At 40.7% G+C, this 26,395-nt stretch overlaps 2 protein-coding genes and 1 long non-coding RNA gene across 8 annotated transcripts; 1 reads left to right on the top strand and 2 right to left on the bottom strand.

Annotated features, from left to right (window-relative positions):
* Nucleotides 1–556: 556 nt before the first annotated feature.
* On the bottom strand, nucleotides 557–12,756 carry LOC106927710 (melanoregulin). Its single transcript, XM_088007933.1, has 5 exons — nucleotides 12,520–12,756; nucleotides 12,221–12,383; nucleotides 2,762–2,852; nucleotides 2,514–2,677; nucleotides 557–1,671 (listed from the first exon to the last, which is right to left on the bottom strand). Exons 1-5 carry the CDS (start codon nucleotides 12,612–12,614, stop codon nucleotides 1,474–1,476), a joined length of 711 nt encoding a protein of 236 aa, XP_087864059.1. The 5' UTR covers nucleotides 12,615–12,756; the 3' UTR covers nucleotides 557–1,473.
* On the top strand, nucleotides 3,086–11,401 carry LOC106931447 (uncharacterized). The gene is made up of 2 exons (XR_015763905.1): nucleotides 3,086–10,973; nucleotides 11,076–11,401. It is a non-coding gene; the product is annotated as an uncharacterized LOC106931447 (long non-coding RNA).
* A 2,297-nt stretch (nucleotides 12,757–15,053) lies between the features above and the next one.
* On the bottom strand, nucleotides 15,054–25,720 carry stard3 (StAR related lipid transfer domain containing 3). 6 transcript variants are annotated; one of them, XM_015003452.2, is made up of 15 exons: nucleotides 25,435–25,720; nucleotides 22,342–22,563; nucleotides 22,166–22,243; nucleotides 21,926–22,003; nucleotides 21,768–21,821; nucleotides 21,353–21,473; nucleotides 21,177–21,272; nucleotides 21,020–21,075; nucleotides 20,841–20,933; nucleotides 19,859–19,921; nucleotides 18,642–18,737; nucleotides 18,473–18,552; nucleotides 18,215–18,319; nucleotides 17,160–17,253; nucleotides 15,054–16,602 (listed from the first exon to the last, which is right to left on the bottom strand). In XM_015003452.2, exons 2-15 carry the CDS (start codon nucleotides 22,534–22,536, stop codon nucleotides 16,462–16,464), a joined length of 1,350 nt encoding a protein of 449 aa, XP_014858938.2. In that variant the 5' UTR covers nucleotides 22,537–22,563; nucleotides 25,435–25,720; the 3' UTR covers nucleotides 15,054–16,461. The 6 variants fall into 6 exon arrangements, with proteins under 6 accessions (XP_014858938.2, XP_014858937.2, XP_014858934.2 ...); XM_015003451.2 differs by having other exon boundaries at nucleotides 25,479–25,719; XM_015003448.2 differs by lacking the exon at nucleotides 25,435–25,720 and adding an exon at nucleotides 23,169–23,368.
* Between the last annotated feature and the right edge of the window lie 675 nt (nucleotides 25,721–26,395).

Genomic DNA, 26,395 nt, shown 5'->3' with positions numbered 1-26,395 from the left:
TTATGTAACATCTAGCAGCTGATTGACAAAAACGCTATCGTCGCCATGCAGATTGCAACTCAACCGGACCCCAGAGGGATGGCCACACGTCAGACAGACAACACCGGATCAGGGCAGAACAGAACCAGCCAAGAGAAGACAACAGCAGGGGCCACGTGCGGCTGCAAGAAACCCAACGTTTCAAATTCAAACGAAAGCCTTTCAAAAAGTGTTTATACCTCTTGCACCTTTTGACAATTCCCCATATTGTTGGGATTGTCAGTGAGTTTTGCAAATTGTCTCTCAAAACCTCTGAGGCTGAGATTAAACACGGTTTGGTTTTATTTAGAGGTATCTGATTAAAGTGGAGCCTGCACTCTTCTGTGTTGGTCTATGGCATAAAATCTTAATAAAACTTGTTGATGCTTGTGGTTCAAAAGTGGTAAAATGTGAAAATGTTCCAGGCGTGTGAATGGCGGTATTGTCATGCCGTTCAAGGCAAAAATGTTCATCATTTTAGACTAAAGTCTAAAGTTAGGCCAACACACTAACATGTGATTCTGCACAAACAAGAGGCTTTAGGCAGAAACTTTTATTCAATCATGAACAAACACAAGGACTTACACATGTGCTTAGATGTTTTTCACATTTTCCATAGCTTTTTGGAAGGAAAAATACCCTCCCACACACATCACCTGAAGGCCGTCTCAGTCGCACACATAATCGCTTCAAACCGTTCAACATACAGTACTGATAACGCAATTTTCATCTTCTTTTTCCAATTTAATCTGAAACCAAATGCAGACTTCAAACAAGTGCTGATCAAATAAACAGAAATAATCCATGTTAATTATTTATTTAAAATCTGTGACATTAGATAGCTAGACTGTTTATCCAGTGTTTGCACGAATCATGTGATTGACTGGAAGTGCTGATAATCACAGGACAAAAGATAAAGGGGCTGTGCTGAAAAAAATCATTGCTACCCTGAAGGTTCTCAGCAAGTGAACAATGAACACGCTTTAAACTCCGCGGAAGGGAGAAAAACACTCTCACAGCAAATTATATTTAACGTTTCTGGAATTCTGTAATCAATCTTTCTTATTGGCGCCATGTCTTTCACATTTTTTTCTCCCATTATCTCCTCCACTTTTCTATCATCACATCTTTGCCTTCGTTGTGCATCGGTAATTTTTCAGGAAGAAAGTGACGCTGCCCCGTCATGCAGCTCGGCTAAATAAGCGCTATTAAAGTGAAACTTAAGGATTTTGTCGACTGTTTAAATTTCAAAACATTTAAACAGTCATTTGGAAGAAAGAAAACAGAAATGATTTAACCCTTGAAGTTAGGGCAGAAGAAGAAGATATTCAGCCTGCAGCAGCAAAAACTGATATCGAGGCTTCAGCCGCCTGAAGGTAATCAAGATTGATGTCTACTGCCCCCTGGCTGCTGTCTGTCATCACTGCAAGCCAGCAGACCTCATTGGATCAGTTTTTAATCATCTTTTTCACTGTCGTCCTCTTCGTCGTCGTCTTCATTGCCACGTCCGTTCATGGCCTCGACTCTGGCCAGCAGCAGCGGCAGGTTTATGGCCAGGCCCGGCATCTCCTCGTCAGAGTCATCTTTCGGAGGGTAAAACCGCCTCGCCTTGGCCAAGAAATCTTCACCGATGTCGAGGTAAAGGAGGCGATCCTGCAGAGGTGAAGACAGAGCAAGGTGAACTATTTACTGCTATAAGCTACCACTTACAACAAGTATAATATAATTTGCTATGTTTTTAATTTTAAAGAAACAGCTCAAAAATCCAGAAGAGAATTTCTGTTAAATGTTTATAAGAAGGTAATGTCTAACAGGAAGTTGATAACTCCGGCTGAAGGTAACGAGAGGCCAAGACCAAAGCGAACCACTACCATCTTAAACTATTTCCAGTCTTAAAAACTTTGTACTAATGATCTTCCTGATTGATATTGTAATTCCAACTCCCAATAGAAAAATGTAGAAATTAATAAAATAACATTCAGGTCAACCACATTATTTCTTTTTGCATTTTACACAATTAGTATGACCAGACGTGCTTTATCATATATATATATATATATATATATATATATATATATATATATATATATATATATATATATATATATATATATATATATATAATCAGCTTCTGTTTAATAAGCACAAAGTTAAAAGTAGCAAAAGTTTTGAAATGTATAAAATAGTCCCTACTCACAACAATAAGGTGATTTTTGGATTCAAGCTCTATTACGAAGGTACAACAATATTTCGAGATGCTAAAGCTAACCAGCTAAAATGAGATGCTAAATTGGCTGATACGAATTAGCCAATCTAGAAATAATTCTCACCCATCCTTTGTTTTTATTTTAAAAACTCGATTGTTTTGAAAATAAAATTATTTTAGCTTGCAAGACTTAATTTTTGTTCGTCAAAGATGAGCAGAAATTAACAGTTTGGACCCCTTGGTTTTGCTGCAGAAGTGCAAAGTTGTTTTTTTTGGGGCCTTCTCTCACAATGATGAACAGATATCTTTCTGGTGGGGCCTCCTTGGAGCTGAAGATGGAGGTCTCCGTGTGCAACGTGTGCAGCATGGCACGTGCTGCCGGGGCGTTACGCATGCGGTCAGCTGAGGCACCAGCAGATACTGTCAGCAGTGAGTCTGCCTCAGCCATAAAACCTGGAACAAAAAGATAAACAACCTCAACAAAGGCAGCTGTGTTCTGCTAATGGCGTTCCTCATATGTGTATCATTTAGTTTTACCCAGGTTCTCTAGGATAGTTTTCCATTTGTCTCTGACTTCTCTGCGTGTGTCTCTCATGGCTTCGATGTCCACACTCAGTCGACGATAGCCCTGCAAGACAGGGTGAAAAAGGAAATATTTTTGAAAGAAATATAAAAATGTTACAACCACTTTAAAGATGTATGCTTTTTGCTCTTCTGTCACACTTACATATTTAAGTTTTTCACAAAAAAAAATTATATCAAAGACAATCCAAGTAATTACAAATAGCAATTTTCAATTTGTGACATAAAACATTTTCAATAACTAGTGATGAGTTTTATACATGATTAAAGAAGTGGGCTGCTCTTGTAGCAGTGTGATGTTATTACACTAGATTGCCAAGTGCAACGCTATTCCAGTAGGAACTCATCTGAATAGTACCAGCTTTTATTTTGAAAAGACGGCAGATCCATTGTAAACAGCGGGTAACTTCCTGTTTCAAAAATTATTATTTTTATTTAAATTTGGCGTTTTATAAAGGAAAAGGTAAATTGTTATCTCTACTGTTAAACATATTAAGTTCATGTATTGTTGTTTTGAGTGTCAGTTTGGGGTTTGGGAAGAACAATTAACGGGGCATACCACTATAGTTCATGAAAGGTTTTCCCACGATCTCCGTCGCGCTCTTTCTGTTCGAATCCCGTGTGGGAGAAGGTATGTAGTTTTGTTTTCTGGGGATAATAAGTGTATTTTAAATATAAGTATTATGTTTTTGTAAAATAATGTGCTTTTCGGCATTCAAACTTTGTTAAACAGGCGCTGTGAAGCACCGTGCAGAGAAAGAGCCTGTTTTTGACTTTTCTTTTTCTGCTGTTTAATGCAGGTATGTGATGTTTCATTGCTTTTGGTTTGAATATTTTGTCTAATTTTTATTTTTTTGTTATTCATGTACTGTTTAAAATTATTATGCTCATCTTTGGGCTTTGTTATTCATTAAGTTGCACACGTGCGACGCGCGCTCTTTCTGTTCGAATCCCGTGTGGGAGAAGGCGCTGTGAAGCACCGTGCAGAGAAAGAGCCTGTTTTTGACTTTTCTTTTTCTGCTGTTTAATGCAGGGATATTAAAGGTGCCTTCAAGATCAGCTGTTGTTTGGCTGTTATTCCCACAAGACACAACGCAGATTCAATTACGCTACAAAACTGGTGCCGTGACCCGTCGTCTGGTCAGCTGAAGCGGACCACCGGTGTTGCAGGACGACGTGTTCTGGTTCCATCTGCTCCTGGGGGAAGACTGCGGAGTTCCTTGGACACTGTTGGTTGGGATTTTCTCGTTTTTTTTTGTTTTTTTTTAGTTCTGGACATGTTCATGTCTTTTTCCCATAAAGGGCAACATTGAGGTCTATCCATGGAGGGTCAGAATGTGACTAAAATGTCAACTCCTAGATATGGGGAATTGTCCGTGGGTAGAGGGAGAGGGGTTTTGCAGTTAGCAGCTGCTATGCAGTCTACTCCAGAAAGTCCAGGGGTTTTGGGTTCGAAATTTTCTGGGTCTGGGAGGACAAAGAGGGTTGATGAACTGACTAGTCAACCTTTAAGTTTCACTCCAGGCTTGAGCCCAGTGACTCTCTCATCTTCTGTGTTTTCACCTGCTGGAGAAACTGCCTCCACCCAATTAACTGATCTAATCAGGTCCATTGGGTCAGAAATAGGTGAGTCCATCAAGATGTCGTTGATGCAGAACTCTACTCTGGAGCCTCAACCTGACTCAACTCCAGATCACAACGAGAACACTTCACAGTCATTTCAAGGTTGTACTACTGTTATTGATGCATCAAAACTTAATCTTGTGTTACGCTCTGATGTTGATGTTCCACCCTACTTCAGGGGTGACAAATCTGATAAATGCTCTGTTTTTGAGTGGGAAGATCTCATGCAGGCCTACCTTCGACAGAAACCTTCCACTAATGCTGAACAGGTAGAAGTGGTTATGAACAGATTGATGGGGAGGGCAAGAGATGTCACTAAAGTTTGGATGCGTAGTAATGCAAAGGCTACAGATGTTTCTGTTATCTTTACTATTCTCAGGCAACATTTTGGGGACACCGTTCATTCAGATCTGCCTCTCGCTGATTTCTACGCTACCACACCATACACAAATGAGGGACCTCTTGATTACTGGATACGGCTTAACAAAGCTGCAGAGGTTGCTGAACGGTGCTTGGCTAGTAAGGGGGAATCAATGACTGACCTGAGTTCACATCTGGTACTCATGTTTATTCGTCATTGTCCTGACAGAGAATTGGCGCTGGTTTTTAAAACCAAGCCTTCTCGCGACTGGACAGCTAGTGAAGTGCAAGACCACTTGGATGAGTATTTAAGAGACCATGTGGTTGTTCGGAGCCGCGGAAAACAGAAAGTGGCGGTTACCGAGCTTTCACACGAGGGGGTGGTTGGCAATGAACAAACTGTGTTGCCCGCTTCTAGATGTGTTCCAGAGCCAGAGTGCTCCAAAACAGTCATTGAAAACAATGCAATGGACAGGGTCTTGAGTCTGCTGGAGACAGCGCTGATCAGTAACACTCAAACTGTAAACAACCGGTCTAATAAGCAGATCTCTAGACGTTCACGGGAATGTCAGGTTTGTGGTAACCTGCAACATGACACTAGGTCACACTGTAGGATGCACAGATTATGCTTCCGATGCTTCTCTCCGGAGCACATCAGTGTTCACTGTACTCAAACTCAGAAACCTCAAATGCACCCGATTGGTCAGGGACGGGCTGATCTGCCTCAGGAAAACTAGATGGCCCTCATTTAGTGGGGGATGGTGTGGGCCTCTGTAGTGTTTCCCCCAATGTTGACGATGACATTCAGACTGTGTACACGATGGCTTGCAACACAGTATCTACTGATAAAACTGTCATTTTCCAGAATGTGGCAAAACTGCCTATCAGTGACGGCCTGTTTTTCACTACGGTACTAGTTGGGAACAAGATTGAGCTGCGGGGGATGTTAGATAGTGGGTCTATGGCTACATCTATACGTGCAGACATGATCCCTCAGCTATGTGAGGCAGGAGTGATGGTGGGAGATGTAATCCCTCCCACTAACATTGTTCTTGTTGGGTGTGGGGGGAAACAGACTGTACCGGTGGGCATCTGTGAACTGAAACTTAAGCTGTTTGGGTTTGACTATGTTGTCCCAGTCTTGGTGGTTGAAGGTCAGAATGATGAGCTCATTGTTGGCACCAATGTGATGAAACCGCTCATCAAACAGTTTAAGTCTGATGAGGCCTATTGGCGAATACTGAGTAGACCTGACTCTACCTGTTTGGATGCAAATAGTCAGTTTGTCAGATTTTTGGCCAATCTTGAAAGGTGGAGGGGGGAGGAAATCCCAGAGAAAGTTGGGACTGTCAAACTGAAGAAGGCCGTGACTCTTGAGCCTATGAGTGAGCATGTGGTGTGGGGCCGCCTCCCACCTAAGACTGAACTCTCTGTGGGGAGTACTGTTGTAGTTGAACCAAGCACTTCACGCTGCGTACACCGTAGTGTGATGGTTGGCAGAGTAGTTACTCCACTTTGGGGAGGAGGGTGGCTTCCTGTGAAGATCATCAATCCTACTATGTCGCCGGTTGTGTTGAGAAGGAACTCTAAGGTGGCTGATGTGTATCCATGCATTGCCTTGGAGGATTTTGATGGTGGGATGGAGGTGAGGGTACATCAGAATGTGGGTAGAGTGAACAGCTCTCATGGCAGCCTTACAGCTGAGTCGTGTTGCAGTGTTAAGACAACAGGTGGACCTGGCATATTAGCGGATTTGGGGCTACATGATCTGTCTGTCGGTGACTGTGAAGTTTCCGAACATTGGAGAGAGAAGCTGACTGATTTGGTTGTAAAGTATGAAGATGTGTTCTCAAGACATCACTTGGACTGCGGCAAGGCTGCCGAATTCTGTCATCGCATCAGACTTACTGATGAACGCCCTTTTCGTCTGCCTTATCGTAGGCTTTCTCCTGCTCACTACCAAAAGTTGAGAGAAACTTTGGATGACATGGAAGAACGTGAAATCATCAGAAAGTCGAGCAGTGAGTATGCTTCTCCACTTGTTCTTTGCTGGAAGAAAAATGGTGACTTGAGGTTGTGTACGGACTTCAGGTGGTTGAACGCCCGTACAGTCAAAGATGCGCACCCGTTACCACATCAAGCTGACATTCTTGCAGCTTTGGGAGGTAACGCATTCTTTAGCTCAATGGACTTGACTTCGGGATATTACAATGTCCCACTTCATGAAGATGATAAGAAATACACTGCTTTCTCCTCTCCTCTCGGATTACATGAGTATAATCGCATGCCACAGGGTCTGTGTAACAGCCCAGCTACTTTCATGCGAATGATGCTCACGATCTTTGGTGACCAGAACTTTTTAAGCCTTCTTTGTTACTTGGACGATCTGTTGGTTTTCGGGAAGTCTGAGGAGGAAAGCCTGCAGAGGCTTGAGATGGTGTTCCAGCAGTTAAAAGAACATAACTTAAAGCTGTCTCCGTCCAAGTGTCAGTTTTTGAGAAAGTCGGTCAAGTTCTTGGGTCACATTGTTACGAGAGACGGCATTGCAACAGATCCTGATAAAGTGCAGGCAATCAAAAGTGTGTCAGAAGCAGATCTTATGGAACTTGACGGTACCACGCCATCTTCTAAGAAGATTCGCTCTTTTCTTGGCATGGTGGTGTATTATCAGCACTACATTGAGAACTGCTCTGTGATTGCCAAGCCATTATTCCAACTGACTACAGGGACTGCCAAGCCACGGAGGGGAAAGGGCCGAAAGAAACCAGCCCTGTCACGTAAGCTTGTTGCGGCTGACTGGACCCCGGAGTGTAGCGAAGCATTTAGGACTTTGAAAGCTTTGTTGACGGAGCAGGTTCTTCTTGCTCACCCTGACTTTACAAGGCCTTTCCTGCTCTCGGTTGATGCGTCATCTTCCGGATTAGGAGCTGTGCTGTCACAGGTACAAGATGGCCACAACATTGCGAGGCCCATTGCCTTTGCTAGTAAGTCCTTGAATCATGCACAGTCCAAATACCCAGCTCATAGGCTTGAGTTTCTCGCCATGAAATGGGCTATTCATGATAAGTTTAGTCATTGGCTGCGTGGACACAAATTTACTGTTTGGACTGACAACAACCCTCTGAAGTACATTCTTACCAAGCCGAAACTGGATGCTTGCGAACAGAGGTGGGTGGCCAAGCTGGCCCCCTTTGATTTTGACATTCAGTATATTCCAGGGCCACGAAACATTGTGGCAGATGCATTGAGCAGGGAACCATTTGCTAGGCACAAGATGATGCACCGTTTGACGAGGACTCCATATGACACTTTGCTGGAAGAGGCCAGAGGTTTGTTGGTGGAGGATGTTCAGAACATGTTTCGCCTTTCTCAGGAAGAGTCTGTGGATGGGAAGCTTAAACTTACCTCTCCAATCCAGGGCTCTGTCACAGGCAGTGGGGACATTAAGGACAATGCTGGAAGAGTTTCTCATGATGAGGTGTCAGCCTTATTTAAGTCTCACCATTGTTGGAGTGAAGGTGCAAAAATGAGGGCAACCTGCTACACACAACAGCTGGAGGAACTTTTGCCAGTGGGGCAGAGCCCACTGCCTGTCCTTACTCATGAGGAGTTGTATGATAAGCAGTGCCAGGATCCTGTGATCAGCCGGGTTTCTTTTTATGTGAACAGGGGAAGTCGACCATCCCGACGTGAGCGCATTCACGAATCGCGGGAGACAAACCGTACATTGCGACAGTGGGGTAAACTCACGACTCGGCTGGGTGTGTTGTACCGTGTTTCTAAACATGTGGTGAGCAAGAAGAAAGTGTTCCAATATGTGGTACCAGTTGCTTTGAGAGATCAGGTGTTGAAAGGGGTGCATGATCGTGCAGGCCATCAAGGTCAGCAGCGCACACTCTGGCTTGCGAGACAGCGCTTTTACTGGGACTCGATAGAACATGATGTCAAAGAATATGTGAGCCATTGCAAGAGATGCATCTTGAGCAAAGCACCTGAACCTGAGGCCAGGGCTCCACTTGTTTCTGTTGTCACATCAGCACCACTGGAATTAGTTTGTATTGACTTCTGGTCCGCAGAGGATGTCAATAACAAGTCCATCGACGTTCTAGTGGTGACAGACCATTTTACCAGGCTTGCATGTGCTTACCCATGTCCAAATCAGTCTGCCAAATCAGTGGCTCGTGTGTTATGGAATAATTTTTTTTCCATATACGGGTTTCCAGCTTGTATTCACTCTGACAGAGGGGCTAATTTCGAAAGTTCTCTCATTGCCGAGCTACTCCAGATGGCCGGTGTTCGTAAGAGCCATACAACCCCATACCATCCTGCGGGAAATGGCCAGGCTGAACGTCTGAACCGCACTCTGGGTAGCATGATCCGTGCATTGTCTCCTCGGGCAAAGGAAAAATGGCCCCAGATGCTGAACACACTGACATTTGCCTATAATTGCACGGTACACGAAACAACAGGTTTTCCGCCTTTCTTTTTAATGTTCGGGCGAACTCCTAGGTTACCTGTTGATGTGATGTTTGGAAGTGTTCTCTTAGATGGCGAGACTGCTGACATGGACAAGTATGTTCAGTCATTGGGCACGGACCTCAGAGAAGCAATGACTTTGGCTCAGCAGCACGCCGAGAAGCAACAGTTGAGACAAGCTGAGGTGTATAACCGAAAGGTTAAGGGACACTCTTTGGAGAAGGGAGACAGAGTTTTGATGGCTAACAAGGGGGAGCGGGGGAAACGGAAATTGGCTGACCGTTGGAAGGACACGGTTTACATTGTGGTTCATAAGAACAGTGAACTGAACACTTATGTTATCCGTCATCCTGTCACAGGACGGGTTAGGACAGTTCATAGGAATCTGATCATGCCTGTAAACTTTTTGCCTTTGCCATCATGGGATGACTCGGTGTCTCAGGGTTCTTTTTCAAACACAGTTTCAGAAAGTGGGTCGTCAGATGATGCGGGTCCAGGTGAGCGTGACAGTGATGCTCGAACAGCTCACTGGGTTTCCTCCCTTCCAGGGTCCAGTGTGGTGATGACCACAGGTGAAGCTACAGTAGCTAGTGACTCTGAAGCTATTGGAGTGAATGATGGTAGTGTTCAGGGTACAGGGATCATGTCTGCCTGTGGGGACCATCAGAGCATCTTGGATGGAGCAGATCATAGATCAGAGAGCTCACACTCAGAGGATCACAATGGTGACCAGCTTTCAAACTCTGTCAGCGCAGGTTTACCCTCAAGTGACACCATAGGTTCAACGAAGGCCGTTAGTGGCTCACATGTGTCTGGATGTGACTCAGTCGCTACTGTTGTACCTTCAAGGACTCTTTCGGTTGTTCCAGGGGACGGGATACGGACGAGACTGGGAAGACTTATCAAACCTGTTAACAGGTTGATTCAAACAATGTCCACACAAAGAGTTAAGATTTTGTCATAGGGCCATTTATTTTGTGTTATTTATTGTTTTTCTTCTTTCTTTTATTGGGATTTATTATAATGGGTCTGGTCATGATTTTATTTAGGTTGTCCATTGCACTGGACACATTGGGGTGATTTTGGGTGTACTCTATGATAGATGTGTAAGTGGCATGTCTTCTATGGTGAGGTGGGGACTTAGCTACCCCTCATCTCTCCTAATTCTTTATCGAATAGCTTTTTGCTGGTCGACCATTTTGGTTTTGTATGGAGGGTATACCTGGGTTACGTGTATTGTCATGGTCAGATTTAAAAAAAAAAAAAAAAAAAAAATTGTAAGATTATCTTTGTACGCTTGTTGTTTTCTTTTGTTATTTGGGTAAGATGCCCGCAATCTAGTGTAAAACAGTGGGGGTGAATGTAGCAGTGTGATGTTATTACACTAGATTGCCAAGTGCAACGCTATTCCAGTAGGAACTCATCTGAATAGTACCAGCTTTTATTTTGAAAAGACGGCAGATCCATTGTAAACAGCGGGTAACTTCCTGTTTCAAAAATTATTATTTTTATTTAAATTTGGCGTTTTATAAAGGAAAAGGTAAATTGTTATCTCTACTGTTAAACATATTAAGTTCATGTATTGTTGTTTTGAGTGTCAGTTTGGGGTTTGGGAAGAACAATTAACGGGGCATACCACTATAGTTCATGAAAGGTTTTCCCACGATCTCCGTCGCGCTCTTTCTGTTCGAATCCCGTGTGGGAGAAGGTATGTAGTTTTGTTTTCTGGGGATAATAAGTGTATTTTAAATATAAGTATTATGTTTTTGTAAAATAATGTGCTTTTCGGCATTCAAACTTTGTTAAACAGGCGCTGTGAAGCACCGTGCAGAGAAAGAGCCTGTTTTTGACTTTTCTTTTTCTGCTGTTTAATGCAGGTATGTGATGTTTCATTGCTTTTGGTTTGAATATTTTGTCTAATTTTTATTTTTTTGTTATTCATGTACTGTTTAAAATTATTATGCTCATCTTTGGGCTTTGTTATTCATTAAGTTGCACACGTGCGACGCGCGCTCTTTCTGTTCGAATCCCGTGTGGGAGAAGGCGCTGTGAAGCACCGTGCAGAGAAAGAGCCTGTTTTTGACTTTTCTTTTTCTGCTGTTTAATGCAGGGATATTAAAGGTGCCTTCAAGATCAGCTGTTGTTTGGCTGTTATTCCCACAAGACACAACGCAGATTCAATTACGCTACACTCTGTAACCTTTGCTTTCTTTTGTTTAGCCCTGAATTTGCTGGTCTGCTGTTTCTTTGTCCTGTTGCACAAACAGAGATGAGAGTCAGACTTTCATCTTCAGAGGTTTCTACTACAGAGCTCCATCATTAGTGCATTAAATCTTGAGCTTGAACAACATGAGCCTGACTGAGATTGCTGAGGCCTTCCCCCTGCACCTGATTGGTTGTTCCTGACTAGGTGCAGTGTATTTCTGCAGATGGCAATAGGACCACCGGGAGGAGCCTCGGGAGTTAAATGTTTTTCACAGATTATCTTTCTGATATTAAACTGTCAGGACATAGTGATTATTTTAACATGTAAAATATATAAATGTTTTTTATAAAAACTATATAATTAAGCCTACTTCATGTTGTTTGACAGGTTCTGTTTAAGAAATGTATTGATTCTGGGTGTGGACGGTGACTTACAGGTAATTCATGGCTTAAAAAGGAGGGAAATCATCTTTTCACATAGACTTAGGTAGTTTGTATAAATTGTTTCACATTAACAAAGGAAAACATAATTTGAAAACTATTTTTATCTACTCAGGCTTTCTCTAAGATTAAAATGTGTTTGAAGCATTTAAGTGTGACAAAAACAGAAGATATCTGTAGGCTGGCAAAAGCTTTTACAGCACTACATTTATTTAACACATAAAAACATGCATTAAAACACAATAATACATCAGTTGTTTTTATTTGTTAGTGTTTTTTTTTTGTTCCTTTTTCGATTCCTCTACATACCGTGGATCCAATGCGGGTTTTATTCCTGGCCTGAAGCAGGGTGTAAAGCGTCCGGTCATCAGCTCTCTCCGAGTGGCTGGGGTCTCCGGGTTCACTCCACAGGTTGGTCTCCTCGTCTCGTCTCTTCTGGACTTCACGAGTAAAATAATCCAGTGGATCTGGACTGTGTTGTTGAGACAGAGCAAAACTCATTCACTGGCAGTAAGAAAGATTCCACGGTTCCTTTCAGCATCAATCAAACAGTTTTAAGATCTGCAGGAGCGGAAAATGATTTCTCTCTTTTTAAATCGCTGTCTTACGTTACGAGAGGTTGCTTTTCCTCCTCTTCGTCCTCGTCTTCGGCACAGCAGCAGCAGCAGAACTGCATGCAGAACCTCTTGAAAGCCGAACCCATCTGAAAGGAACAAGGGTGAATCGGTTGCAGGGCTGCACAATGCCACAAAGTCCAGATGGAGGGCTTGTTTGACCTTGGTTAAAAGACGCTGCACCTTCTTCGCTCCTTCAAAACAACTAGTGGCACTTCTGCAGCTCCGAATCCCCGGTGGATGCTCTGAAGAAATGTTTTTGTTTCTTTTTATTCTTCCAAAAATGACTCAATATTTTAGGAAACAAAACGAAAACATTGGGTAACAGAAAAACAGGCAGCTGCAACATTTATATTGTCCACGTTAGTGAATCTTGCAAATATGACTAATTTTTAAGATGTAAAACAGGCAGTAAATTCAAAGACAATGAAAATAATAACTTAAATTCTATCTCTACCTGATTGTCAGCCTCCCATTTTCCAAGATCTCGCCTCGGCTCCACAGTGACTCAAGATATTTGTCTGGGAAAACTCAGGGAGATGGCATCCCGACGACTGGTGTTTCTTATCAGACTCGCATAGAGGACAATAAGAGCACTAAAGGGGCTTTGGCTCTCATCGATAAGGGAAAAAAAAAACATTCACACACCCATAACCTCAGAAGACAGTCACAGCACTATCATGTGAGCTGCTTCGTGTCCTGTCCTATGAATTCTGTTCTTGCCCCCGAGGACAACACATCTCTTTTCTACAGCGGTAGGACTAATTGTACATACTTTGTGAAATCTACCACAGTGGTATAGATTCAAGGTTTAATTTTATTACTCACAGTTCAATGGACTGTAAATAATTATTCAAAAGGGCAGCAAAATTTGATAACTGTTTTCATTTCTTCTTTGACTTTTAACCCGATTTCAGCAAAGGTACAGTGAATATTGAGATCCAACCTGAAATCGTAACATGTGGAATTAACTCCTGAAACCCAGCCTCATTTGCTACTGTTGGTTTGTGGTTGAAATGTAACCACAAAGCTGTAATGCATGAGGACTCAGTCGCCAGGTGTCATTGTTTCAATATGTAAACACCATCAGCATGCAGAGCAGATAAATACTGTACTTCTCAATAAGACCAAGTCCATTGATATGAAGTGATTCTATATTTAGATCAAACATAATACAATTTCTATATTTCAAAGACCAATAATAGACCAATAACATGGAAATAAATGATTTTGTTTTAGTATGAGCGTCAATTTTCAGTTGATCAATCAAAGATCACTCTTTCATTTTACAATTAAAGAGCCAGTATTATCACTGAGCTTGGAGATATTTTTATTTATTAGTTATTTTCCAGGCACATAGTGCTGTTTTATATGACAGTCAAGCAGGTACTGTATGTTACCTTCGGTTGTTATAAAAGTGCTGTACATATCAAACACAACCTAATAAATACTTGACTTCACAATTTGACACTTTGAAATTTGGTTGTCGTCAATTTAATCCTCCCGCAGTCCTATGACGACAACCAGGGAACCTTGCGTGATCTTTTACAAATCTTTGTTTTTGTGGTTTCGGGAACTGACAGGCTGATGGACACCCCCCATCACTTCCCTGTTGTCCGACCGTGACATCTGCTGTTCTCTTCCTGAGCATCGCACTAAGACAGCGGGAAGGTTAAAAAGCTCCTACTCTTTACACTTCACCTTCAGCACGGCATCACAAAAATGTTCCTCTATTATCCCGTTTACAACGCTTTTTCTGAGTATTGGACTGAGATGTAGCTTTCATGATAAGCTCAGCAGATGTGCGGATCCACCAGGTGTTTGCTAATTGCTGGTCCCACTATTTTGAAGGAGCACAGCTTTAAGGAGGAGCTTTGTGGAAATGGGCAGAGCAATGCACAAAGTTATCTGGAAGCTCAGATAATGCCAACATATTTTGGTATAACGGTATGCCTGGTGTGAAACAAACTGGAAGAGCACATGATTCCCACTCTAAACCTAATATGTGATGCTGCGGGCCAGTTTCTCTTCCAAATGTCCCTGTATTGCGGTTAGAGGGATACGTTTGATAGAACTGGACATTACTAGAAAATTTTCAACACGCTGATGATTCAAACACTGAAAAAAAACAGGTTTCAAACCTGAAAAAAAAAAACCCATAACATTCTGAAAGATACCAAGAGAAAAGAAAGTCAAAGTGGTGAAATAACAATAAAAAAATGCTGTGGTGGAACCAGAAGTGCAAAAACTCAAAGCCCTTTAAATATTTTCTGTTATTTAAACAGAATTCACTAACTTTATCACCATCAAACCTCTGCAAAGCAATAGAGTTAAGCGTGGAAAATGACAAAAAAATAAATAAATCTCACAACCAAGAGCTTTGTTGGCGAAGAAATTAGTGAAAAATCGTCCGTAACTGGAAAAACAACACTTTATGAAAGCTGTTTATGATCCGAAATTTATCAAACATTTGTGCTAAAAGTAGAAGGTCTCAATGTATTTGTGAAAAAAAAAGAGAAATTTCAAGATAGGTGTAGATGTTTTATTACACATAAGACACTTAAGATTCAGTAAAAACAATTGGTCAGTAGTGATGGCTTTGAATTAACATGTTTGATATTAAAATGAATTACAAAGTGATCTGCAAACTAATATTGAAATAAGTAAACATAAGCGCTCCGAGCAGGCTTCTCGTGCATCAACAGACCGTCATTGGAGCAGAAAATACACAGGTTTGAACGAACAAAAAGCAATGAGCCCAGTATATCATATTACTGCAATGAAGGCACAATTGTTTACATTTTTTTCGTCACTTGAAATTCCTTCTGTTGGAAGCTTTAAAAGTCAGAACAAATACATCTGGGTAATTATATTATCCAATTATTTCAGACGTCTTGCACAGCTCTTTTTTTCCACCTATATTAACTGCAGCTTCCAAAAGCAAAATTCCTCAAAGTCAAATCCACAAATTTGTTCCTTTAGGAAAAATAACTGAAGTTTCTGTAAAAAAAACAAACTTAAAAAACACAGCTTTTTACCCACATTTCAGGACAATTACCTTTGAACCACGATGATTTTTGAGGAGCATGGTACCACCAGTATGCAGACTAATAACACTAAGCTGAAGGAGAAGTTTTTCCATCATTACAAGCCGAGTTTTGCTTCATTATGTAAAGAAATTAAAAGCTTCATCCATTTCTCACATGCATGACGAAGTAAATTGTAACTTTAATTTACTTGTAAATCATGTAATTACTCCAGCTCATTATTCTGCCCCCAACAAGGCCACATGAGGTGATTGGCACAAAAGACAGCAGTAGTAAGATGTCTGATCTACTTTTAGATCGCCTGAACAATCGTCGCTTTGATCTGAAATTAGCTTTAAGATATCACTGTGGAAATCACAGAAAACTGGTTAAAGACCCTGGAACAACAGATTTTACTGTTGTACTGCAGAAAAGCCTGAACCTTTTCCCAATCTACATCAGTCATGTCGCCCTCTAGCGGTGAGCAGGAAGTAGTGCATCCTCTTCCATCTATCACAGTAATTTTTTTTTTAAATAATAAGAATATGGCTGTTACATGTAGGCAGGAAGATATAAAGAAGGTACAGAAAAAAAGAAAGAAACGCAGCAAATTAATAAACAATAAACAACAATAGGTTTTGAGCCGCTTCTGTTCTGTGACAACAGTTCTCACAGATCCTCTCCTCATGAAAGCCGCACCTCAACTCAGAACAAATCCCATGTCCTAGTGGGAGTCAGAGTAACAGTCAAAAAATAGTTTGAGGATAATCATTTGTTCTGATCAAATTACTCTGTTTGATCTGAAATATGGCCTCCTATGCTTAGAGGTAAAGTCAGTTCAGTTATGGCAGCTGGCTGCGCATCCCTTCAGCTCAGGAGCTCCACAGGACGACGCTGCCACTCCTCAGGTTTATAACAGGGGTCCAGCAGTTGGATGAAGCTGTTGGCGAAGGCAGGGATTACGTTCAGCGATGCGCTCCCGTAACTGGCCCACAAACTCAAACATGCCGGAAGGTAGGGCCTGGTGGATGAGATAGCGGGGCAGATGGCCCTGAAAAAGGAACAACTGAAGGTTAGCCGTTTGACTGAACATATTTACATAGACTGTTCTGTCAAAGATCTCTGCCTTGAAATTTACCTACATGTTGCCAAACTTCCTTATAAACCTTAAAATGAGCAATAATTCTTCAGGCTTTATGAGGAAGTCCTTAAAGTGCCACTGACGCAATAAGACCTCTTACAACCAACTGATTTAAAAAGATTGACTACTGCGCTTTCATTTTGTGTACACAAAAGACTTTAATAAGTATTTTTCACAGACTACTATAAATTCCACGGCATTGTGAGTGCTGCATTTTTAATCGGTAGTAACTGGCTCAAACGTAATGAGGGTAAATCAAAGCGTAAACAATTAAGTATGCAAACAGTGGAAGTTATGAGCAGTTCCAGCAAAGATTTGAGCGATAAGTCTGCAGCTTTGGAGGAAGAAGCAAGATCAAGTGATGAAGAAGAGGCAGCTGGTTTTACTGAAGGACTGCAACCCTATTTTTTAAATGCAAAAAAAAAAAAAAAAAAAAAGACAAAGATTTCTGTGTTCATATTCCCCACCTTAAAATCTGTGTTGAGGATCCAGATAAATGTGCAGACGGCCGGGTTATTGCTGGATTTCAGAACCACAAATCCTCCTGGGTGATTTTCTCCCCTACAACAACCAATAAAAAGCAACCAGGAAGTAAAAAAAAAAGTTACAAATTGATTTTGATTTATTTATTTCAAACAAGTTTTTATTAGTAGGTCAGAGAAAACATGTGTATATATAACCAAGAACAAGATTATTTGTTTACCACTACTTTTTTGTTTGAAAAGGAGTAGGAGGAAGTGAACACTTGTATAATCCTACCCTTTAAAGGGATATATTTTTCTTTTTATAAAAATAGACCTTATTTGGAAAATATTTATCTTGGATGTAAAAACAATACAGTAATAATACTGCAGGTCATTTAATTTCTGTAAATTTTAATAAAATATTGTCACAAATGTCGCCATGTTGTTTACGCTGCAATGCATTCTGGGTAAATGACGTCATATTGGTCCAACTGCCTGGCTCCTCCGGCCAAAACGGTGATAAGTAACGTTATTAAGCCTTTTTAATTTGAATCGCACTGAAATCGATCGGAACGTAGAAATCACAAGAGACAAGGAGGAGGAGGACCAAACGGAGGTAGAGGACAGAGCTGACCATAGGAGAAATTATCCAGACTTGCCAGACTTTATTATTTTTTTTCTTTTTAAATTACACCCAACAGGCTGGTGTAATTATCTAAAATTACACCAGTCAAACACAATGCAATAAACAACAATTCAGGTAAAGTTAGCCTTCCTGTGTTTACTCTGTAGATTCCAGTACAGAATGTTCCTAATGACGTCATCAACCCATCAGTGACAAAATGGCGACCTCCATGGGTGAAAAATATAACAAAAGATGTATATTTCTGAAGTAATTATGAGTTTTGACAAACAGCAATGTTTTAGTTTATAGGAAAATAGCATCGTATTTAGGTCAACATGTTCCACTAGTCCTGGATCTCTTTAAAACAATTACTGAAAACAAGTTCTGGTTTACTTCAGTGATGACAGAAGTCCAGATGAAGGCATGAACTGACCTGACATAGCGGTCACTCGGCGGCCTGGCATCGTGGTTGGTTGATACGCCAGCACTCAAGTAAGAGTTCTGTCTGCGTTCGATCCGTCTAACATTGACATAGTCCCTTAAAGGGAATAAAAAAGAAAACAACAGAAATGAATAAAATCACCTTACTTTGTTTCAGACAAGAAATCTGAAACAAAGTAACAAATAAATCCTTTCAGAAGGAAAAAAGTAAGAGATCTAAGGAAGCCAGCTCTTTGCTGTGCTGATGTACCTGGAAGCCACGATGCCTCCCCCTACGCTAGCAGCAACGTCATGTGTCACCAAAGTGTTGTCGTCAACTCTCTGGAGGATCTGAGGCCAAAAGTACAGCACAGTATTAAGTTTTGGTTTTGCAAAGCGTCCCAATGGAAAATGTTTGAGCTGACAAAGAGGTAAATCACCTGGCAGGAAGTAACTGTTTTGGTCCACTCAACTACTTTCTCTGGTTGCATTATCGTCTCCTGATAGACGCACTCCGCGGGACACTGCATGAAGGCCTGAGCAAATGACATAAGACACAAACTCTGAGGAATAAAGTAGAAGATGAAAAAAATGCAGAGAAAAACCAAAAAGAGGACCAAACTACGCCATGCTTCAGGAGATGATTCTATGACCAAAGCGGACTTAATGCTGGGTCATAAAAAAAAAAAAAAAAAAAAAAAAAAAAGCGTGAACAAGGAGGTTAACGGAGGAGGGGAACATTTGGTAACCCAATGTTATGCTAATAGCACTTAGCATTCACCAGCAGCTCATTGAGGGAAGTAAGAGCACTGGGGAACAAAAACGCTCATCAGGTTGGAACTCGGTGGATTAAATATTAAAATATACTTTAACAAAGCGTCGAGGGATTTTAGTAATCAAGGAACTCGAATAATTCGATTAACTGTTACAGCCCGATTTATAATCTTTCCCAATAAGCGAGGGAAATCTCCACCGACCCCTCTCACCTTTGAATTTAAGATCTCACCGTATTTTAGATCCCAAAAATAAACTCTTCAAATATGAAACAAAAATAAATCACAACCGGCCTGTTCGTTTTATGAAGGACGTGTAAATTAGAAGGAAATCTTTCAAAACATAACAAAGACAATACTTTACATTTTGATGTAGAAGCAGAAGTGAAACAGCTCAGGATACTAAAGGTTCCCTTACCTCATTCCAACTACTACCGCAAACGATCTATAGCCATTTTAGTTCATGTCATATCTGATGTAGATGCATTAAGTAAGGAGTCCCTTCTAATTATACTATAATAAATCTTTTTAATTCCATTTTATTGGATTTTTGGTGAATTGACAAAAGGCAGCAATAGTAAGATGTCTGATCTACTGTTAACTCATCTGAACAAAAGTCACTTATCTGGAATTAGCTTTAAGATATCGCTGTAGAAATCACAATTTCTTCCAAATGGGTTTGGGAGAAATAATATAATCTGATAAGATGTTTATGCTTGAATGATTTGTAAATAGTGATTCAGCAATATAAAAAATAGTCGGGGACAAAAAGTCTGAACTTGCATAGCTCCTTTCAAGCGCAAAAACACAAAACAAGGTTAGATGTGATTGGTGGTTGTTTTTTTTGCATGACAATGAAGCACAATGTTTCATGTTTGCAGTACCTTCAGAATAAAAATCTTTCCGTAGCTGATAGTCTCCAGACTGTAGACGCTGTCTCCAGTGTCCTGTCAAAACACAAAATCCTGTCAGCATCAGAAGGTTTTACTTGAATCCAAACAATTCCGTATTTTATCTGTTTTTTTTTTGGTGACATTCTTCTCATACGAGTACAAAACATCAACCTCGCTCTATCTTTTTTTTTTTTTTTTTTACCTCGGCATGGATTTTAAAATAACACCCCACTTACATTGGTTTATGATTTGGCAGAGTGGCAAAGAGTCATTGCTCTACTTTTGGAGTATCTGGAAAAAGTTAGACTAGTTCTATTTCAAAATCTATGAGACAAAGATACATAAATATATACATTAAATAAAAACTTAAGATTTACTCAAGTCAAAATATAAAAGATTGCAGCTTGCTTGTTAAACGAGAAAAAGGACAAAATTGTGAAACGGTTAACATGAAGTTAAGTTTTGCTGTGACAAACCAAAGGAAAGTAATCTAATTAAAGATAATTAAAAAAAAATTGTTTGAATAAATTAAAATTTGACCTTTTAGAGAATGTAAAAAAAAAAATCACTTTTCAATACAAACTTTTCAATTCAATTTCACACTTTTTCCATATTTAAGAGACTATGAAGAACATTTGAAATTCAGAATGGGGAAATAAATCTGAGCTTTAAATAATGTCAACTCATCACTACAAGAAAATGCTGCAAGACAGGAAGTGGGTTTCTCTTTCGGTTTGAAAAGCTACTAAACTGGCTCCATCAAGCTTTACTACGTTACCCGATACCACTAACAAAGAGGTGAATGAAAATCTCTCATAAATGATTTTGATTCTCTTTTTTTAATCATAAATTAAAAAAAGCATTTTTTTAAAATGTATGTTTTATTTGGATTAATTGACCAGTACGTTCATAAAATATTGAATTTATTCCCAGAGATAACAGCTTGAGGGAAGAACCGGAGAGAAGTCCTTACGCTGGTTTTCTCAAGCTTCCAGTTCTCCTCCTGGGCGAGGATACTATCCAGCACAGACATGGCCTCTTGACCCTGCTTGATGTACTCCTTCTCCTGCAGCGAGATCCAGACATGGAGAAATTAACGGGAGGAGGAGGATCATTAAATTAAAAACAGTCAGCAGGCGCTGATGCAGGTACCTTGAAGGTGGCTGGTCTGCTCCTGAGACCATCCTCATCCAGAAACTCGTCTGAATCTTCAGACAAAAAGATCAGTAAAAAAAATGACTGCTTGCAGAAATTAGGAAAGAAACAAGAATACACAGAAGATGAATGCCGAATATTATAAGACCATCACCTGCAACGGATTCAGGTGGAGAGTAGAACTGTCCGTCAGAAACAGGGCGGGGGTAGAGCATAGGAGCTCTGTCAGCGTTCGCTGCTGCTAGGTAAGCTGAAGTCAAGGGAGGAAATCAGTTAAGGAGGACCTAAATTTCTGTTGAGGTGTGTTTGCACTCGTCACTTTTCTCTCACCTCGGTCATTTTCGGCTTCCTGAGTGAGAACCTTGAAGTCAAGGAACCAGGTTTCCAACCACGCCACCACAAACGAGGTGATGGGTAAAACATAACCAAAGGCGTTTTTGGACAAGAGCTGCTGAGCACAATGAGAAAGAAGAAAGAAAGAAGGGTATAGTTTCACTTTTGTTATGCATATGTAGGCAAGTCCTTACAGCTCAAGATAAGAGGTTTATTATGCTATATCTATTTGGGAAAAGGGCTTGGTGCTTTACATAGATGGAGTAGATAAGGATGTTTGCTTGATGAAGCCTATGCGAACGTAAGCTGGGAATTTCAAAAAGCAGAAGTGAAAAAGCTGAAGAGGTTTCAGCTGATGAGCGTGCGCTGCTCAAACCGAACTGTGAACGTGCAGCAACAGGAAGGGACTCACTTCAGACACAATGACCTTCACCACGAGGAAGACGCTGGTCACCAGAGTTGAAATCTGCAGGAAATAACTGAGCTCTTATTCATGTCCAGCAGATGAGTTGGGAGACTTTCACTTGAATTTGAATAACTTTGTGCTTTGCTGTGTCTGAGCTGACTTACCGCGACAACCCACCAGTGTTTCAACAGAAACGCTGCATAGCCAATTTGTAGACAGAGGAAACGAAACACGGCAAGGAGCTGACGTGAAGAAGAAGAAGAGGAGGGGAAGCAAATGATGTCACCAAGTGCTAAACTTTGCAAACGCTTTCAACTGGAGGAAATATACATCCAAGCTCCCCAAAAAGAGTCAAGATCACAAACTTTAGAGTCACACCAAAGCAATAAGGATTGGGCACTTACGACTATGTCAAAGAAGGAAGTCTTGAATTTATATCTGATGACCTGATCTGCTAGATTATCCAAAATCGGACCGGTCACCTGAAGGACAGCAAGGGAGGAGTCCAAGCGGTTACTGAACAATTGAACTGAGAGAGTTTTGCATCTTAAAACATGCCTATGAATGAACACGCATTTACGTTTAGCTCTATAATCCACAGAAGTGTGATGAAGAGGAGGTCAAAGGTCACAAAGAGACAGAAGGTGCGCCGGACGTCAGAGACAGCTTTGCGCGCCACAGGTGGAAGCAGGAGGTACGGGGAAGGGAGGGTCAGCGACGTGGAGTAGGAGGCGTTCAGAGAGGCAATGCCAGGGAGGCTGCCCTCGTCCTGCATCTCTTTTACCGAAGTGATATTTCTCCTCTGCAAAAATAATGGAAAAAAATAAAAATAGTCACATCAAAGTACCGTATTTTCCAGACTATAAGTCACACTTTTTTTCTCAGTTTGGTTGGTCCTGTGACTTCAGGTGTTTCCACAACTGATAGTCCGGTAGACTCGATTTGGGAACCAAAAGTACAACAATTGTTACGTTTTAAGCAGCTGCAGTTCGCTTTCACACTATGAAACGAACCAAACCCTTTTGAGCAACCTGTTCACTCGCTCGCCTGTGGTGAGGCTGCACCAGGAATCACTGAAGGAAATGACACAAAAACCTCTGAAGAAGACACTGAGCACAACTTCCTTATTCACGAAATATAAACAAATTGAATGCCGTCTGACTTTAGGTGTTGTAGGATTTTGTTTGCATCTTTAGGTAAAGACCACAACCCACTTCCCCCACCAGCGCTAGATCCATGCGTTCATTTTGGTTGCATTTATCCAGAACGCCCTGCACTATAGTCCACTTCCTGCTGTTGGAACTGTCTCTGACATTTTTATATGTATTTGAACGGCATCTGAGTTAATTTCCATCAAAGCAAGATCTAGTCTTTTAGTCAGACCAGAGTTCACTTTTTTGTACGTACCAGAGTTCGATTGTGCATTCACACCTCCCCAAACAAATAAACTTTCTAGGCCAGTGTTTTCCAACACTGTCCTATATGTTTTAGAGCAGTGGTCCCCAAAGTCGGTCCTCGAGGGCCGGCATCCTGCATGTTTTAGTTCTCTCCCTGGTGGTAGTAATCTTTTCAGCATGTCAATGTTCTTCTTAGGCCTTCAAACGAGCCATCATTTGATCCAGGTGCGCTAAACCAGAGAGAGACCTAAAACATGCAGGATGCCGGCCCTTGAGGACCGACTTTGAGGACCACTGTTTTAGAGGTTTCCCTGCTTTAATGTGCCTAATTCAACTGACTGCAGTACAGCAAACGCCTGTTAATCAGTCATTGATTGAAATCAGCTGGACTGAAGCAAGGAAATACCTAAAACATGCAGGGCAGTGTGCCTTGAGGACCAGGGTTGGGAAACACTGACCGAGGCAAACTAGAATTCCATTAAAACGGACTAAACAAGGCTGGTGTGAAACACCTATAGAGTCCAGAGCAACTTGTATATGTTTTTTTCCTCTTCATAATGCTTTTTTTTTTTTACTGATGTGTTGGATGTGAATCATACTGGCAAGCATGAGTGAAGGATTAAACATTACTGTCCGTAGCCGCGAGGGAAGCTAAACAAAGGCAGTAAAGAAGATACCCAGAGCTGGACTAACAAGTCCACAGCTGGGTGCTTTAAGAAACATGTTGTGAGGCTTGGAAACAATGTAGTTATGTGTCCACGCCCTGGTAGTCGTAAAAGGAGGTGAATATAAATTAAATAAATGGTTTTGATGAACGCAGCCGACTCTCAGCCTAGATTTACACTCCATGAGTTTCCGCAAGTTTTGTCTAAAATTATTTTTGCTGTTTCCAATAATCAATAAAAAGTGTTTACTGTCATTCAAATGTTTGTAAATCCCCACTTGCATTTCTGACAATTAATGGTTTTGCACATTGAGCTTGGAACTACATTAACCTGTAGTTCCACAGGTTGTGAAATTTAAGTCAGGACTATGGCTGGTTCTGTCCTAAACCATGATTTTAATTGCAGTCAGAGGAAAGTATTTGGTAAAACTGAAAAATCATTTTAAATCTTAGTCTGGCAGGACTTCAAAATGTTCAATAATTTTGAGCCTAATTGATGACTTCCAAGTATAAGTGGTAAATAAATTACCAAGTGAAGAAGCCTTCTAGATATTATGCTTTTTTTCAGACAACCAGGAGAAGTGATATTAAAAGATGGGACCAATTACTTTGGCTTATGAAGTTAATTGCTTTCATTGTCCTTTTGCCATCCACCTGATCATGCTTCCCACAAATGTGTCCTCTGTTTACATATTACCAGACTTCCTCTTCTTTGGCTTATTTGATGCTTATGGTAAATTTAACCTGAAACATAGACACAACTGCTATTAAAAACATCTACGCCATCATTCAATTTGCAAGGAAATAGTTTCATTTTGATCATTGTTTTTTGGTTGAGTTAAACATGGTCTACTTAACATAAAATATTTACTGGACCATTAAACATTACTTTGGTCTTTGGTCAAGTTCACCTAAACTGTTTTAGGTGAGCTTGCATTGCGATTAAACCAATTTATTTATGCGCTTCAGTGTTCATGACAGACAGCTTGTGATTTAAAAATCACTCACGGGAAGCATGCTATTGTGCTGAATCATTTTTTAAATAAGAATGGTTACTCTATGACATCAGGTTTTAGTAGAGTTGTAGCAGTATAACAGCCTGCTTGTTAGGCCAATGAACCGACAAACATTCAGACCCGAGTGCTTCCTAATCATCTCTGCAGCCATTTCTAAAGACCCTTTGCCCTAGGATTGATAAATAAGCCCAGGACTCTGCAACTACAGCGAAAACTGTTTACATCACAAGAAGTTCGGGTTATATTTGGTGTGAAATCCCATGACTGGACGAGTCGTTACTCGAAGCTAAAAACAAATAACCAACTGTGTGTTGTCAACTAGTAGCAAACTGGCTACTAGTGCGAAATAAAAAAGGGAAATTGCCAGGTTATCAAGCTAAACCCAGAGTAAATTAATTAAACATGCACAAATCAAGTTATATTTATCTAACCGTCGCTCACTACCGCCAGCTTTCCCCCCGTTAGCTTCACAAACCTTTTTCCGAACAAGTTTTACCAGGTAACAACTTCCAATGTAAAATAATCATATTATATTTCCATGAGGCAACTATAGCGAATAGTGTCACAAATATAAGAGACAGTTAACTTAAACGTACCTTTAGAAAAGGCTCATATGGGAAATTTAAAGCAGTAAACTCACTTGATTTAGCACATCATCGGCTAGCGAGTCTTCCGGAGTTACCAAAGATGAACTGTTGCACCAAGATGCATCACTACACTTGGTGAGTCACGTGACAAATATCAAAGACTCAGGTTTCAAAACGCTGACTGCACAGGCGGTTTTAGTTGTTTTGACAAGAAGTACATTTGTTATAAATAGGGGTGAAAGTAGTTTTGAAATCTTGCCGTATGAATCATCGTTATTAGCTTGCTGAAGTTCAATCAAACTCTCAAAGTCAGTATGGGTTTTTCTGGTCACATGATAGGTAGTAGCCTCCCACATATGGTAGTGTATTCTGAATAGCATATTATGTGGTAGTGTACTCAAATGGAGAGTCCTGACTGGCCGCTCAGCTCACCCTCGGCTTCAGCTTGCTCCAAATCTTCTGCAGGTTGCGTTCTGATTTTAAATTTTTCATCTCCGTTTTCCCGTATTTTTCTTTTGAGCAAGGAGTTAATTGTCTTCTGCATTGTCAACTTTTGATTTCGTTTGAATTAAAAACTGTTCCATTGTGTTTTCACGGTTTTTATATGAAGCTCTGTAGATGATGATAGATTTATTGTTCTTTTTATCTCAAGGCGAGCGGCGTATTTTAATGTTTTTATACCACTCGTGTAAAATGCCCCAGTTCATTAAATCAAATGCACCAATCCCCTTAGCAACCTTCATGTTTTGGAAGTTGACGTGCGTATTGCTTGCGAATTCTGACCCATAGTGCAATCGTGACTGGTTCTGAATGGGCCCTTTACAGCAGACAGCCGTTTTCCTCTCTTCCTGGTAAGTACCAGTGCAGAATCTTTTGGTGGTACCGAAATTTACCGGCTTATTTCACCCCTGATTAAAAATAATTTGTTGAATGTTTTACCAATAACAAATAAATTAATCTTACTCATAGC

Source organism: Poecilia mexicana, unplaced genomic scaffold, assembly GCF_051168715.1.
Source record: "Poecilia mexicana isolate PSO_F unplaced genomic scaffold, ASM5116871v1 scaffold_8, whole genome shotgun sequence".
Classification (NCBI taxonomy): domain Eukaryota; kingdom Metazoa; phylum Chordata; class Actinopteri; order Cyprinodontiformes; family Poeciliidae; genus Poecilia; species Poecilia mexicana.
This window is presented reverse-complemented; position numbering and strand designations above follow the sequence as displayed.

What these genes read in the sequence shown, in the direction of transcription:
- stard3 (XM_015003448.2), bottom strand. An exon ending in AACACTGGTGGGTTGTCGCG is followed by an intron (nt 21,822 to 21,925) that starts GTAAGTCAGCTC and finishes TATTTCCTGCAG; the next exon opens with ATTTCAACTCTGGTGACCAG. An exon ending in CCGAGTGACCGCTATGTCAG is followed by an intron (nt 17,254 to 18,214) that starts GTCAGTTCATGC and finishes TGGTTGTTGTAG; the next exon opens with GGGAGAAAATCACCCAGGAG.
- LOC106927710 (XM_088007933.1), bottom strand. Translation starts at nt 12,614, where the DNA reads ATGGGTTCGGCTTTCAAGAGGTTCTGCATGCAGTTCTGCTGCTGCTGC. An exon ending in GAAAAGCAACCTCTCGTAAC is followed by an intron (nt 12,384 to 12,519) that starts GTAAGACAGCGA and finishes TCAACAACACAG; the next exon opens with TCCAGATCCACTGGATTATT. An exon ending in AAAGATATCTGTTCATCATT is followed by an intron (nt 1,672 to 2,513) that starts GTGAGAGAAGGC and finishes TCACCTCTGCAG; the next exon opens with GATCGCCTCCTTTACCTCGA.